Genomic DNA, 14,822 nt, shown 5'->3' on the forward strand with positions numbered 1-14,822 from the left:
CTCCTTCCACCTTCCCTCCTCACCCACACACGTGCCCAAGCCTCTCAGTCCCGTCCCCAACATCCCACTGCTCCTCACTCGCTCGGGTGTCATGGCCACACCTGCCTCCCCCACCTTCGCACAGGCCACCTGCCTTTTGGTTGAGGCTACACACCGTGTACTCACAGAAAATGGCCTGGGGCCACCACCAGCTTCCCAGGAACGCCAGCTTCCCGCCCTCAGCTTCTACGCCCCTGTGCTCTTTGATTCCCCTCCACTCTCTGGCCAAGCGCCAGGCCTGACACTTCCAGCCTCCACAGGCAACCCCCTGGCCACGTCCGAATCAGGAGTCGCCACCTGGCCTCGTCCATACTGCTCTTCTCCCGACTTCCCAGACCCCAGCCACTAGAGTCACTCTTCCTGGCCCTCCCTCCTCCCCTACCCAACAGACTACCAGGCCTTTCTAGCCCAAGTCCTGCAATTTTATCTCCAGGTCATGCCTTTCCCAGTGCTCACCGCTCTCCCCTGGACCACTTCAATGGCCTCCTGACCCGGCCCCTGCCTCCCGCCACCCTGCAATGCCCTCCTGACGCTCCTTGACCCTCCCCCTCCTCTGAGCCCCATCTCCCTAGTACTCCTGAAATGTCACCTGAACTTGAGTCTGGAACTTCTGCGTGGGAGGTGTGGGTGAACCGGGGCTCTCCTTTGCTACACTGACTCCCTGAAGGCAGGTCAGCTCCTTGTCCACATCGACCTTCCAGCTAGAAGTTTCCAGCACAAGCCCTTGCATGTAGTAAGAGTCAAAGGCATCTGATGAATGAATGAATGAATGAGTGCGTGAATGGGTGAGTGAGTGAATGAATGAATGCGTGAATGAATGAGGGAATGAATGGCTGAATGAATGGGCGCAAGTTTCTGTCCTGCTGCTCCTTGCTCGAATTCTCTCGGCTCTTTATCTGTGATGTCTCCTACGTGAGACTAAGGGCTCCCCCAGGACGGTTCTCACTTACTCTGCTCTCTTCCCAGTATGCAGGACAGGACCACAAACCTGGCACCGTTAGAACACAAGGGACCCCAGACGCCATGGAGGTCTGCGGGCATAGTTCTGTGTGCACCCACATGGCGCCGGTCTGAAGACCCCCACTGTGGGGATGCATGCACAGGGTGCGAGCAGGAGCAGGGCCACTTCCACTCACCAGCCGGTCAGCGATCCTGAGCAGCTGGTTCTGGGCCTCGACTCTGTGGCTGATGTCCTCCCAGTAGGATGACAGCACCACCACAGGCTTCACGTTGCCCCAGGGTAAGTAGTAATAGTGGCACCCTGGGAGGAGAGGAAGGCCTGGTACTGAGCCAGGGGTGGGGGGCTGGGTGGGAAGAGGCCTGAGGGTGGGATGGATACAGGCACCTGCTCCCCTCCCCACTAATAGCCGCTTCGGACACACGTGCATGACCAGCATTCCCCTGTGTCCAGACAAGGTGCCCGAGCTCCCCTTAGCTGCTGCTCTCATTAAGGGTCCCCAACTCATCAAAACAGAAGAGTTAGAAGGACCCTGGAAAACCTGAATTCTCCAAAATTCCTATGCCAAGCCCAACACCCACCATGTGGTAGATGATCGCCATAGGTCAGGACCAATGCTGACCACAGCCAGTCTGGGGAGACCAATTATGAGCCCTGGCAGCAGGGACCCACCTAGAGGTGAGCAGGGGAGGAAGTACACAGTGGGCAGAGCAGGGGGTCCCCACAAACAGGTTTGCCTGAGCCAGGCCCTCAAACGGACCTCTGGCAACTTTCCATGGGAGACAGGACTTAGGGTCCAGCCCCTGTCCATGGTCTGGGTTCCATCCAGGTGCGTGGCCTCAAGCTCACCATCAAAGACCGCCCGGCTGTACTGGGTGGTGGAGGCCAGCGGCAAGCAGGTCGTATCGAACTTGTTGCCGTAGTTCCCGATGCTGACCTCGAACTGGAGGGCATCGTCGACGTCCTGCAGCATGGAGGCTGAGTAGAAGGCGGCGAAGAGGGAATGCTTGCGCCTCCGGAGGTACTTCTGGAAACAGAGAGGGCGGCCAGAGAGTCACAGGGCGGAGGAAGGGAGACACCGGGCTGGGGAGGGTCACATGTCTGGCAGGCCCTGGCCGTGACTGGCGCCCAGCAAATTCTGGCTGGACTGATGGGTGGCGAATGGTCCAGCTAAGCAACGGCGCCCAGATTTGGTTACTAACTGAGCAAACTCATTCCAGGCCTGTGTGCTTGGCCATATTCCTCTAATAAGGTCTGTGCCTCCGAGGCCATGTTGCTCCTAATCCAAACCAGCAGCCAAGGCACCGCCACCCCCAGGAGGCTGGTCTTCTGCCTCTGATGTTCAGAAGGGGCGAAAGGCTATAAACTACCACGCCTCTGCCCAGAGCATCCACCCCACACCACTCAGGGTCTCCCCACACCAGCCAGCTCTGCAGTGGCCACGGGTTGCCATGCGCTTAGGATGAATAAATCCCATATTCCCCTCTGAGTGTCGGGCACAGGGCTGAGGACACGGGAGGCACTCGATCTCGAGAACCAAGATGACTTTATGATTCCCTTCACGACAGGCAGAGAAAAGAAGAGTTACACAACTGGGTTTTTGAAGAATGTGAATAGTAATAACAGCTAACGCTGATTGAGTACTTACTATAAATAGGTATGAATTAACTTAACCCTCATAACAGTCTTAGGAGGTGAATATAATTATTAGCTGTCCTTTACAGACAGGGAAACTGAACAGCTGGTAAGTGGTCAAGCCAGGACTGAAGCCAGCACCATCTGACTACAGAGCCTGAAAGCTTAAATCACCACGCGGACTCCATACAGCTGCCTCCTGGACGTAAGGCTCGGCTCCCCCACGTGTTGTTCTGATACATTCGAGCCTCAGTTTCCTCATCTGTAAAATGGAGATACTAATAGCAGCCACCTCACGGGTTCTGGGAGGGCTCAACGACAGCATAACGTCACCACCACACTGTCCGACACGTGGTGAGTGCTTAATGTTACCTATTCTTGCGTTATTGTTATAAAATAGCCTCTCAGTCTGTGTTGAGCTGTAGACTTCTAAAAATACTTTCATTTACCTTTCTCGAGACTCTGAATATTCCTCAGGGAGGCGGGTAGGTGTGGGCTTACTCCCACTTCCCAGCTGAGGCTCCGAGGCTCAGAGGGGTGAAGGCACGTGAGTGTAGGTAAAACTGAGCCCTCCTCCACCAGGAAGCCTTAAGGCCAGCCCCCCTTGACCACCGCCCCTCCAAGAGCCATCCCTCTCACCTCCACCCGGAGAATGTCATCTGCAGGTATATCCTCCACCTTCTGCTCGCTGTGCTCCACCAGCTTGGTCTCCAGAGAGAGCAGAACCCGGCCTCGGTAGGCCACGCCTTCCCCCTGAGAGGGGAGGTTGGATCACCAGGAGCAGGGAGGATGGAGGGGCAGACAAGGAAAGGTGCCTGATATGGCCCTGAGGTCATCTCTCAGGCTCCAAGGAGGTCCCTGAGCCACCCCTATCACTCTGCAGGTGAGGAAATGGTGGCCCAAAGAGTTCAGGTTACAGGCCAAGCCACCCAGATGGTCAGTACCAGACTCCAACCCAACCAGAGGAGAGATAAAACCTGAGACAAATGAGACGGTGATGGTCTAGGTCCCTCGGGGACCAGGAAAATGGGAGACAAGGCAGAAGGGAGGGGCGTGGGAGGGAGGAAGGGACCAGAGGGGACCAGGCAGAAGGAGGTCTCTCTGAGGAGATGGTTGCCTGGCCCTGGGCCTGCCCAAGCCCCGCCAGGCCCTTGGAGACCAGGCAGGACCTAGATGCTCCCCAGGCCAGGCTAGAAGACCCCTCACGCAGGCCTTGGGATCGAGGGGAGGCGGGGGGCTGGCTGGCTCACCTTGCCTGTGTTGAGCTCTGCATAGGGGTCTGGGAAGCCAGTGAACTCCCGGGGACTGCCGTAGAGGTTGACATAGCAGGGTCCAAAGGTGGGCAGGAAGCCCAGGTGGTCGTCCACTGGGAGACACAAGCAGGATCAGAGAGGCTGGCCCCGACGGGGGGCGGGGGGGGCGCTTTCTAGTGCTCAACACATCCACCTGCATGCCTGAGCCCTCAGTTCCCTGTACCTGCAAGGGATGCAGCCTGTACCTGTGTGGAGCTGTGACACTGATGACAGCTCCCATTGTCTCCCATAACTCTCTTTAATCCTCACCACAATGCTGAGACATGGAGATTTTTGTCATTTTTATCTCATATTACACATGAGGAAACTGAGGCTCAGGTATGCAAAGGAATAAATGACTTCAACGTGGCATGACCCAAAACGGTCTGACCTCAAAGCTCATGCACTGAGCCAGCACGCAAAGCTGGGGCCAGGGTCCTCCCCAGACCTATTCATCTCAGCCAGTACCCCATCCTGCATCCCACACATGAGTGTGAGGAGGCACAGTGGAGGCCCCAGTGCCTAGTGACCAGAGAAGCCATCCATCTCCCAGGGCACCAGGGAGGGATCCCGGGTAGATGTCCCCCCACAAAGTAGTCCCAGGGCACATGTCCCTCCACCCCAAGACAGACCACCTCGAAGCCTCCCTCTCCCCACGTTATGCAAAGAATACTCAGTAGAACAAGTTGGAGGAGAGTTACAAGGAGAATCACACTAATGATGAGGGAAAATCTCCTTAGCATTTCCCTCCTTTGGGGAGGGCCCTCTTTTGTTAATGTCATGATCTTCCAGCAGAAAGCCAGATTTCCCAGGATGAGATTTCACTGGTGTACTCTGAGAATCCTGAAAAGCCAGAATGCCAAAGGTGGGAAGTGGGCGTGGGGGCAGCGGTGAGGGGGAGGGCGAGGGGTGGAGGGAGCGGGGACAGGAGCCATCTGGGATGATCCAACCCAGACGAGCAGGGTGGGGTAAGGAAGTGCTTGAGCCAGACCTGAGTCCGTGAGTGAACCTTGAGTCCCACCTAGTGGCAAGACCCTGGGGCGGGGCGGAGAGGGGGCGGGCGCAGTGTGGAGTACCGGGCTTGAGAAATGAGAAATTCCCCACCGGAAGGCAGGACGAATGTGCCTCCCCCAGAGCAGGGCCGCCTGCATCCATCTTCCTCTCCCTCTAGCCCCCAGCACAGACGAGGCGCTGGCATTTGGAACAGCGGGGAGAGGCCCAGGCCAATGGAACTAACATGACCATTATTGGTTATTTGTAACAACCATATCGATTATGATTTAGCTTGCAAATTTCAAAATCAAGGGTTTTCAACTCACCCTGGCCTCCTTCTGGTCCCCGAGATGTTCCCTGCCCCACTCCCTCTCTACCCGAGAGAGTGGACTCATTCGAGCATCAGCTGGAGCCAAGCAGATTCAGGAAGGGGTTTGGGGAGTACGAGGGAACTGCCTTTAAAGTATTCCAAGAAATTTACATATTCAACTGCAGTCGAATATGTAATTCTCAACTGCAGTTGGGAGGTAACAGCCAAAGGTAAGCTAGGGGACCGCGGTGGGGAATCTCAGACCCACCTCTGGCAAATCAAAACTTCCCTGGCAACCAGCGCCCTCTCTCCTCCAGCAAAACCCCCCGGCCCACCCCCTTATTGTCCCCAAGGTGAAAGCACGTACGGTCTGTGGCTGAAGAAGGCTTGACCACACCTGCGGGCTCCTCTGAAGCGTAAAGAAATGGAAAAGGGGTTAGGATGGTAATGGCTGGGAGGAGGACCGGGTTACATGAATGGGCATGTGGATGGAGAGCTGGCAGACAGACAGATGGAAAGACAGCTCCCGTGTGGGAAACAGATGTGGCCCGAGGCCCTACTCCCAGCCCAGCTGTGAATTTACCACCAACTAAGTCATCACCGAACTTCCCCCGCCAAACACAGCCCCCAGTACCATGGCGAGCCCTCAGGTCCCTCCCCACTGGCGTCTGGCTGCACGTCTGAGTGTTCTGTTTGCCAACTGAAAATTGGACCCGAAACTTGACTCGATACGTTCAAGAAATAACACGGGAAAGAAAATGTGCTTTTCCGTGCTATAGCCAGAAAAGTGAGGGGAACAAAGTACAGACACAAAGAAAGGGTGGGGGAAGCACGAAAGGGCCAGAGCTAGGCAGCCAAGCACACCCAGCACTCCACCCAGCAGGCAGGTTGACACTTGGGACCCAGCTCTCAGAGACATGGCATTACGAGGCACAACATCTCCATCTAGTGGTCATTTCTAGTATTGCCACTGAGGGCACCTTGTTGCATTTTCACAGCAGCAGACACTGAGATCTGGCTTCTGGCATCTGCCTCTTCAAGTGAAGCACAACGCCAGACTCTATCTGTTAGCTGGAGGTCCTACACACTTGAGCGTGTCCCTAAATGTTGGTAAGAGCTATTGAGAAATAAGAAGGGAAGGAGGTATTCTGGCACACTTCCAGGCTCTTAGAATCTATCCTCACTTCTAAGCAGGTACAAATGCCCCCAAAAACGTGGGCACCCCTCAGTCTCCTTTCACAGTCCTCTCTTATTTCTATGCCTTCCCACACTCTAACCTTCCCTGTCCTCTCTTCCAACCAGCTAAATGACCAAGCCTAGAGATGTGGTTGGTGAATTCCCTGATTATTTTCATTTACTGATCACCCTTACCTATTGGTCTCCTTCGAAAAAATAATGCCTAACAAATGAACAGGACAAACAAACAGAGACTCATGGACATGGACTATAGACTAGTGGTTACCAGAGGCTAAGGAGTGGGGAGGTAGACAGGTAAAGGGGGTCAAATATAGGAGAGTAGGGAGAAGGTGAAGTGGGTAAAGGGATCAAATATATGGTAGCTGAAGGAAACTGGACTTTAGGTGGTAAACACACAATAGAATATACAGATGTCAAATTATAATGTACACCTGAAAATTATATAATTGTATTAACCAATGTTACCCCAATTTAAAAATTAATTAATTAAATATTTTTAAAAATTTTTAAAGAAAAAATAATGCCTATTACTATTTTCCCGTAGCTCCATGATTGTAGTTAAGAGCCAAGAGTTGAGCAAAACATTATGAAGGAAAAATAACCAGAGAGAGAGAGAGGAGAGGAACTTGAAAGTCTGAATGCAAGGACAGAGCTGACCAATCCAGTGCAGAAGGCAGCACAGAGGACGAGGCCCAGCTGCAGGAGCTGAGGCCCTGGGATCCAGCCGCTTAGCTCTCCGCAGCCAGGCCTCAGCTGGGAACACCGGCTGGCAGGCATCGGGGCTACAGAAACCACAATTCATGGCCATTTTCATATGCACAGGCATAGGTTCTCGTCAGTGGGGAAGCTGGGCCTCTGGTCATAGGGGAACTTTCAGCAACAGCAAGAATACCGACACAAGCCCAGCTGCAGCCCCAAGGAAGGCAGTGGCCAGGGTCCACCAGAAGCAAACAGATTCCATTCCAGGCTAATGAGGCCAAGGTCAGAGCTCCAACCCTCATGTGCTTGTTGCAAAGGCAAACCTGCCTCCCACCCAGACCAACTCTGAATCCTGGCTGCAAACTAGTCTGGACACAGCTGTCCCCTAATCCCACCACCCATCTGACCAACACATGCCTCTGGTGTCTAAGAAGACCAGACGGGTGGCTGCAGAGTGGCCTATTTCCCAATGACATCTTTTATTAATTCCTTCTTTCCTTCATTCATTCATTCATTAGTTTGTTCAGCAGACCTAGCCAGGCACGGTGCTGAGCACCTCATGAAACATGGCCCTGCTGACAACCTAGGCCAGTGATTCCTAATTTGGGGGCAAGGTCTCAGGTTTCCAGGTGCTGAAGATCATCTCAGATTCTCTCCCCCGTGTCTGCAGACAGCTCATAAAGTCAAGGACAGAGTGACCAGTGAAGGCACCGAAGACAACGCCTCTATTTAGTCCTCATCACCCTTCTGCCAAAACACAAATGTTTTGGTGTGTTTTCCCTAAACCTAAGGAACCAGGGCTGTGGAGGCCACAAAATACAGTTGAATACTCCCATTTTTGTGGCCCCAGCAGCCAAGCTCAACTCTCTCACCTAGGGGAAGCCTGGGGAGAATGAGAGCAGGCTATCCCAACTCAATGAGCTGCACATCACAGCCCCATCACAGCCCAGCAGATAGTCCCCAGGGACACCCATGTCTCCTCCTGAAGAGTCTGAGGCCATTACCTGAGGCCAGCCCTGCCGGCTTCTTCTGCCTCTCGGCATACCTCCCACACCCACAGTTTGGCTGCCTGACACCAGCCCATGCACCAGGCAAGAGGAAAATCCGAGAACTGCTGCGAAATAATCAAACCCTAAGTTCCAAAGACAAAAAGAAACTAACTTCATATTTCTTCGCTGTGGAAAAAATGGTAGGATACAGATATAGCATGATTTTCATAGGCATAAAAATATAAAAGAATCCGTGTAGGTTTCAAGGGTCTCCTGTGCCCGTTACCTTTCAAAAGAACTGTGGCTTCAAAGTTGAAAGCACTCCTTTCTAGAGAACAAAATTTTTACTAAATGCTTTGGAGCACAGAGTCCAAGGAATACTTAAGTGTGCCCAGGCAAACTTGTGGGCAGAAGTGCTTAAGAGACTAGTGTTAGGTTCTGTCCTCACTGGAAATAAAAATAAAAACACAAAAACAAAAACTCTGGGTTGGATCAAATAATCCAGCGAACCATGAGACCAGGGAATACGGAGAGAAAACCCATTTTTACGGTTCGGTTTAGTTTGGATTTTGAGAGCAGTGAGGAAATAAAGTGTATTATCGTGCTAGAAACCCCCGATGTGCAGAAAAAAAATACAAAGAGCTAAAAGGAAAGATGCAGTGGCATGTTCTGAGGTGGTGGCCTCAGGACAAGTGGCAGAAGCTTGGGAGGGAGTTGACCTTCAAGGCTTGGGCAAGGGACACACCTCCGAGGGACGGAACATCAGAGCAATCACGGAGAAGGGCTCCAGTTAGAGCAGTAAGTTTAACTCTTTTGTTGTTACAGAGAATAAGACACTTAACAGAACATTTTAAACTGGTTAGCTGGTTGCAGGAAGGTTCTCGTTTACTTCTCAAACAATCTGTGGGTAACAGTGGTCCTGCCTTTGAGTGACTCCCTGAACCACGCTGGGCCGCCCATGGCCTGAGCGCCATCTAGTGGCCAAATAAACACCGTTCTCGGATTGCCATGAAAATAATCACAGTAACCCTGAAAAAGATCAAGGCCATCATCACCGCCAGCAGGAAGACTGATGGGGAACAGGGATCTAAGCTCTCTCTTAGGTGGCTGATGGCAGGCACATCTGTAGCCTCACGAAACAGCGCTGTCAGAAAACAGTCAGAAGGTCGATTTGTGCCTCGGCCGGGGGTCTGTCCCCAGAGTCGGAGACGGGGATATAGCACCAGTCAGAACACTGGAGAAGAGGTTTCCTTCCATACCAGGAGTCCCGATCTGTGAGGGGGGCCAGAATACCCTCTCTCCCACTCCACCCCCATGATGCACTGCTCCTTGCCTCAAATATTTCTACATGAACAACCAAGAGATCCGTGTTCAGAAGTTACATAACGGCATTAGAGAAAGGGGGTCCACATCCTGGGACAGCAGTTCCCAGTTAGGAGGGGGAGATGCTGGGACAGCAGGAGGCCTGAAAGCAGTGCCTTCTGGGAGGCGTTTTTTTGTGTATTTCACTAATTTCAAGTACCAACAATGAAATCAGAATGGCAGAGAGCAGCTAAATGTTAAAGTTGAGTTGAGGGCACCTGGGATTTCATTGTACAATTATTTACTTTCATGTTGTTTGAATTTTCTATAACTAAAAGAGCTTTTTTATTAAAAAAAAAAGTTTCAGAGAACCTAGAAGAAGGCATTGGTCAACTTCAAGAGCCCTAGGAGTCTTCCAGAAACTGGGTATGTTAACCTGTCCTCCAGGTAAAGATCGTACAGATGCATGGACAGAGACCCACACACCATCTGTAGAAAGACACCTACACTGAACGGATCTCATTAGAGGGTGAGTAAAGAAGGAAGGAGGAAGGAGGACTAACAGTGTGTCAACCAGGATAGGAAACTGGCATCTGAAAGAGTCAGAAGAGCATTCACCTGAAAGTCTCAGGAAATGACTTTGAATCCTCAATAGAGTGCAAGAAGACACAGCTTTTGTGGAACAAAGCAAAGACTCCGGGAGAGAACAAAGAGAGAAAGGAAAATATTAAAAAGGAATGGCAGAGGAAAAAAGAAGGCGTGACCAGAAACTGAAAATGCAATAGCCAATTTTAAACCACATGGGAAGCAGTAAAAAAGCAGAATTAATACAGGGAAAAGATCAGATGAGTGATGCAGAAAGCCAATAATAATGATACTGAACAGCAAACGTTACTTTAGGGCTCATTGTGTACCAGACACTCTAAGAACTTTACATTTATAATCTCACTGGATCCTTATAACATCCTTATGAGGCTGAGGCTGGTAAAGGAGACTTGGAGCAACTCATTCAGCTACAAAGAAAGAGAAGCACGCCGCCTGGTCCCAGAACTCCCGCTCTTACCCCTGCCCCACCCCGTCTTCAGCTGCCCATGTTGTAACGTTAGAACAAAAGGAATTATTCCTCAACTCAGATTTACAACTCACCATGTCTCAGACAAAATTCAGTGAAAAGAGTCCTGAGCCTAGAAAGACTGAAGTAATTTTTCAAACTACAAGAAAAAGAGATAACACTCCTACAAGCAGCATCTCGTTCGAAAAAATAGACGATCTACAAAGGAATCGAATCAGACTGCTCTCTGAAAATACACCAAAATAAGTTCAAAATAGATTAAATATTTAGACATAAAAAATGAAAGTGAAAAATGGAGTCGAATACAACCTTGGGGTTTGCTGAAGGCCGAAAAGCATGACAGAAAGCATACATCCATTATTTAAATAAGAAATTGTTAAAATAAACACAAGAAGTTAACCAGAAAGCTAGAAACAACAAAATAAAAAGAGTTAAAAAAAAGTAAAAATATGAGAATAAAAAATTAGAAAAAATATTGGAATTGATAAATAAATCCAGAAGCCATTTCTTTAAAACATCTGATAAAGTAAAAAAAAACAAAAACAAAAAACAAAAAAAACCTTGTAACAAGGCTAATCATGAAAAAAGAAAGAAAGAAAACTCAAATACATATCTTTAAAAATAAGATGGGGGAAACATTGCAGGTAAAGAGAATTGTTTAAATTATTGATCTGTACAACACTATGTAAAGACATTGGAAGACCTTAATGTAATAAATGCTTTTCTGGAAAGATATAAATTATCAACACTGACTATAGTTAAAGTTACAAACTGAAAATAACAACGATCACAGGAGAAATTGAAAAGATTTTAAAGAGCAAGTGCTACACCCACCGGAAAAGGGCACCCGGCCCATATAGTTTTATGAGTGATTCTTTCAAATCCTCAAAAGATTACATTCTTATGTTACATAAAACATTGCAGATGTTAGAAAAGATTTTAAATATTTCCAATTAATTTTACAGAGCCAACATAACCCAGATACCAAAACCTAAGAAATTAAATAAGCAGACATAACAATTAAAGATAAAAGAAAAAATCAAGAAACAAGCTCTAAAACACATTTAGTAAATTAGTAGAAGACGAAGGTGGCAGTTCAAATTACAGAGAAAAGATCATTCAATATATAGCATTGGCATTACCAAAAAATGAATTTTTTAAAAAGTAATATTAGATCCTTGCCTTCTTCATTAAAGAAAAGATTAGTAGATTTGACTGGATAAAAAAAATTTTAATTTCTATATGTCAAAAACTATTAAGTGTTAAAAATAAAACTGACAAAAATTATTTACCATATGTATGTGACAGGGGAAAGTTAACATCCATACACATATAGAACTCTTGCAAAACAAGGAGAAAAAGACAAATATACCATCAGAAATACAGACAAGAACATGAACAAGAAATTTATAATAAAGTATATAAATGTATATAATTGGTAAATACAAAATGAGTATGAAAACATTTTTAAATTTCCATTGGTCAACTTCATCAGCTATTAATGAAATTAAAATCAAAGCAAAAATAAAAGACACCCATCAAATTAACAAAGTTCTTTTGTAATGTCATTATTTTACCCTACGTCGGTGAGGGTGCAGCAAAACAGGCTTAATGAGTGATTAGAGTGTAAATTAGTCCAGTCTTTTGGAAGGGCAATTTTGATACATGCCAAAAGCTTTAAAATGTTCAAATCCTTTGACACAGCAATCTCACTTCTACATATTCATCCAAAAGGTAAATCATGAATTGCATAAAGATTCAGCTACAAAAGTAATATAAAGTTAGTTGTTTATGACGTGGAAAAAATAGAAAAAACCTAAATAATTCAACATTAGCTAGTTAATGTGGATTATGGTGCATTCACACATGGAACATGTATAGTCACTTAGAATTATATTGTAGAAGAATGTTTAATAACATTAATAAACATATGTTGTACTACCAAGTAACAAAAAAGTGATTTTCAAAACAATTAAAAATTGTTTCAAAACACTGTTTTTCGTATATATATAATACATGTATGTGTATATATACATATATACATATATACATACATACATACATACAGAAAAGTCCCAGAATATCAATAGTTAGTTCCTGTCTGGGAGGGTAATTTCATGGGTAAATTTTATATTCTTCTTTCAGATTGTCTCTTCAAATGATCTTAGACTACTTTTTAACAGACCAATGAAAGTTATTTCAGAATAGATACTGCTGGGGCGCAGTCGGCCAGTGTAAACCCCAGGGGATGACATGGCTGCAGCCCCCAACTTTCTCTGCAGGAGTGAATTGCCCTCTGCACCATTAGGAGGCGCATTCCACCATTGAGGGGCGAAGAATCCTAAATGTCCACGAGCCCACCCCTCTCGATGGCCAGGGTCCCTTCTCCTTGAGAAAGAGGCAGCAAAGACCTTATAATCTTCCCTTTCATGCAAACTCTCAAAACTAGAAGTATGAGACGGGAGGGGGTGGAACAAGGGAGAGCAAGGGGGACTAGAAGGCAGAAAAGAGGGGGAACTTACCCTCTATTTCTCCTCCAGGGGCAGAGATTTTCGACATACTCAGGTAGGTGGTGGCCACGATGTCATTGTGAGTCAGGCGGTCCCTAGAGCAGGGAAACAGAGAGGGCCTGAACAGGGACGGGCAGGGGGCGCAGACCACAGTCCACCCAGAAGGAAATGTACATCGCCAGAGCCCAAGCGGGTATGTCCCTGAGGCCTGGCAATACTAGCGGAGAAGAGACTGGAAAGAAAGTGTTGCTCAGGACTCCACAGGAGGGAATGAGTCTGTCTCATCAACCATCAGCACCTTATAGGCCAACACTGGGCTGCCAGCCTGGATGTCTGCAGGCTGAGAGGGAGGAGGCCAGAGACAGGGCAGGGAGCAGGAGGCTTCTCAGGGAGCCAAACCCCCAGACCCAGGGAGAGCCAGGCCCAGGAGCTCAAGAAATATCCAGATCAAGGAGAAAAATCAAGTGACCAGGAAGAAACGATCTCCAAGGTGATAGTCTTAAATTAGCCAACGCTAAGGCACTATTCCTTTTTGCATCTGACTTTGTGACAAAACACTTATAACCTCCTTTACTCAATAACCTTAAGAAATGGGTACTTTTATTTATTATCTCCGTCGCACAAATGAGGAAGCTGAGGCTTAGAACCATAAAGTCCTTGCCCACGGTCATCCTGGGGCGGGGCAGAGCCAGAACTGAAACCATGGGGTCCTGACTCCTGCTCCAGTGTGTCAGGGCAAACACTGCCCCGCACATGGTATGGGAACCTGTCCTGCTTCCCAGAAGGAAGGTTTCTCCCCTCTCAACCAGCATAGGGGACGGTGGGTAGGAGTTCAAGGGGACTAACGAATTGATGAACCTATTAGCCAACAATATCCTGTGCAGACCGTCCCTCTCTGCCCCACTCCTGTCCCTTTTGATCATAATATATAGTTATGACAGGCATTTATTGAGCATCATATGACTTATCTCATGCCCTCACATCAGCCCTGTGAAGTAGGGACTACAAGTAGCCCCAGTTTCAAGTGAAGAACTGAGGTTTAGAAGGTAAGTCATTTGCCCAGATGGCAGAGCTGAGACTTGAACGGGAAATGCCCGACACGGAAACCTGAGCTTTGACTGCAGCAGTCTGCTGCTTCCCTGTCAAGCTAGACCAGTGGCTCTCAGTCCAGTGATTTGGATTCCTAGGGGACATTTAGCAAAGTCTGGAGACATTTTCGGTATTGGGGTGGAAGTGTAGGGATAGGGCACGGTTGCTAATAAACATCCTACAATGCACAAGACAGTCTCCCACATCAAAGAATTTTCTGGTCCAAAACGTCATCATGCTGGGGTTGAGAAGAGCTGGGCTGGGCAAGACCTATCTCCCGGAATTTTGCCTGGATGCATGTTCCCTCTTTTTTGGAATCCCAAAGGCCCCCTCTCCCTGCTGCCCTTCAGCCACAGGCAGCTTCAGGCGATGATACACCCAAGCCCCAATGTAAACAACAATCAAGCATGGTGGTTTCATTTCTCTTTTAAATCTAAACCATGAAATACCTCTGTTGCTCCCTTCTTTCCTCTTTGTATTTCCTGGGGAAGTGATTAAGCTTTCATTTTAAATTTTGCCATTAGGGCGGGGGCTGCATCAGGAAGAGCGACTTGTCAGCACAGATCTTTTATCACTTTTCCTAGTGAATGATGGTAACAAGAACTGGAAAGTAAAAATTCCTTTAACCATCTTATAATGAGTTTATCGACACCAGATTACTGACGGTCGAGGGGACTTTTAAACTGCCTCGGTGACCAAGCCCTAGAAAAGACCAGCCTGGTCTTACCTGAATCTGC

The 14,822-nt window shown here is 48.3% G+C and overlaps 1 protein-coding gene across 1 annotated transcript in view; it reads right to left on the reverse strand.

Moving 5' to 3' along the window:
• The window catches only part of DYSF (dysferlin), a 203,049-nt gene that overhangs the window by 126,534 nt on the left and 61,693 nt on the right, over nt 1-14,822 (reverse strand). Inside the window, exons 17-22 of the mRNA XM_025045188.1 lie at nt 13,009-13,091; nt 5,595-5,636; nt 3,883-3,998; nt 3,272-3,385; nt 1,847-2,024; nt 1,028-1,300 (exon numbers count right to left, since the gene is read on the reverse strand). Of these exons, the coding sequence (XP_024900956.1) occupies nt 1,028-1,300; nt 1,847-2,024; nt 3,272-3,385; nt 3,883-3,998; nt 5,595-5,636; nt 13,009-13,091 (806 nt within the window). The remainder of the gene's footprint in view (nt 1-1,027; nt 1,301-1,846; nt 2,025-3,271; nt 3,386-3,882; nt 3,999-5,594; nt 5,637-13,008; nt 13,092-14,822) is intronic.

This window comes from Pteropus alecto, unplaced genomic scaffold (assembly GCF_000325575.1).
Source record: "Pteropus alecto unplaced genomic scaffold, ASM32557v1 scaffold131, whole genome shotgun sequence".
In the NCBI taxonomy this organism is placed as follows: Eukaryota; Metazoa; Chordata; class Mammalia; order Chiroptera; family Pteropodidae; genus Pteropus; species Pteropus alecto.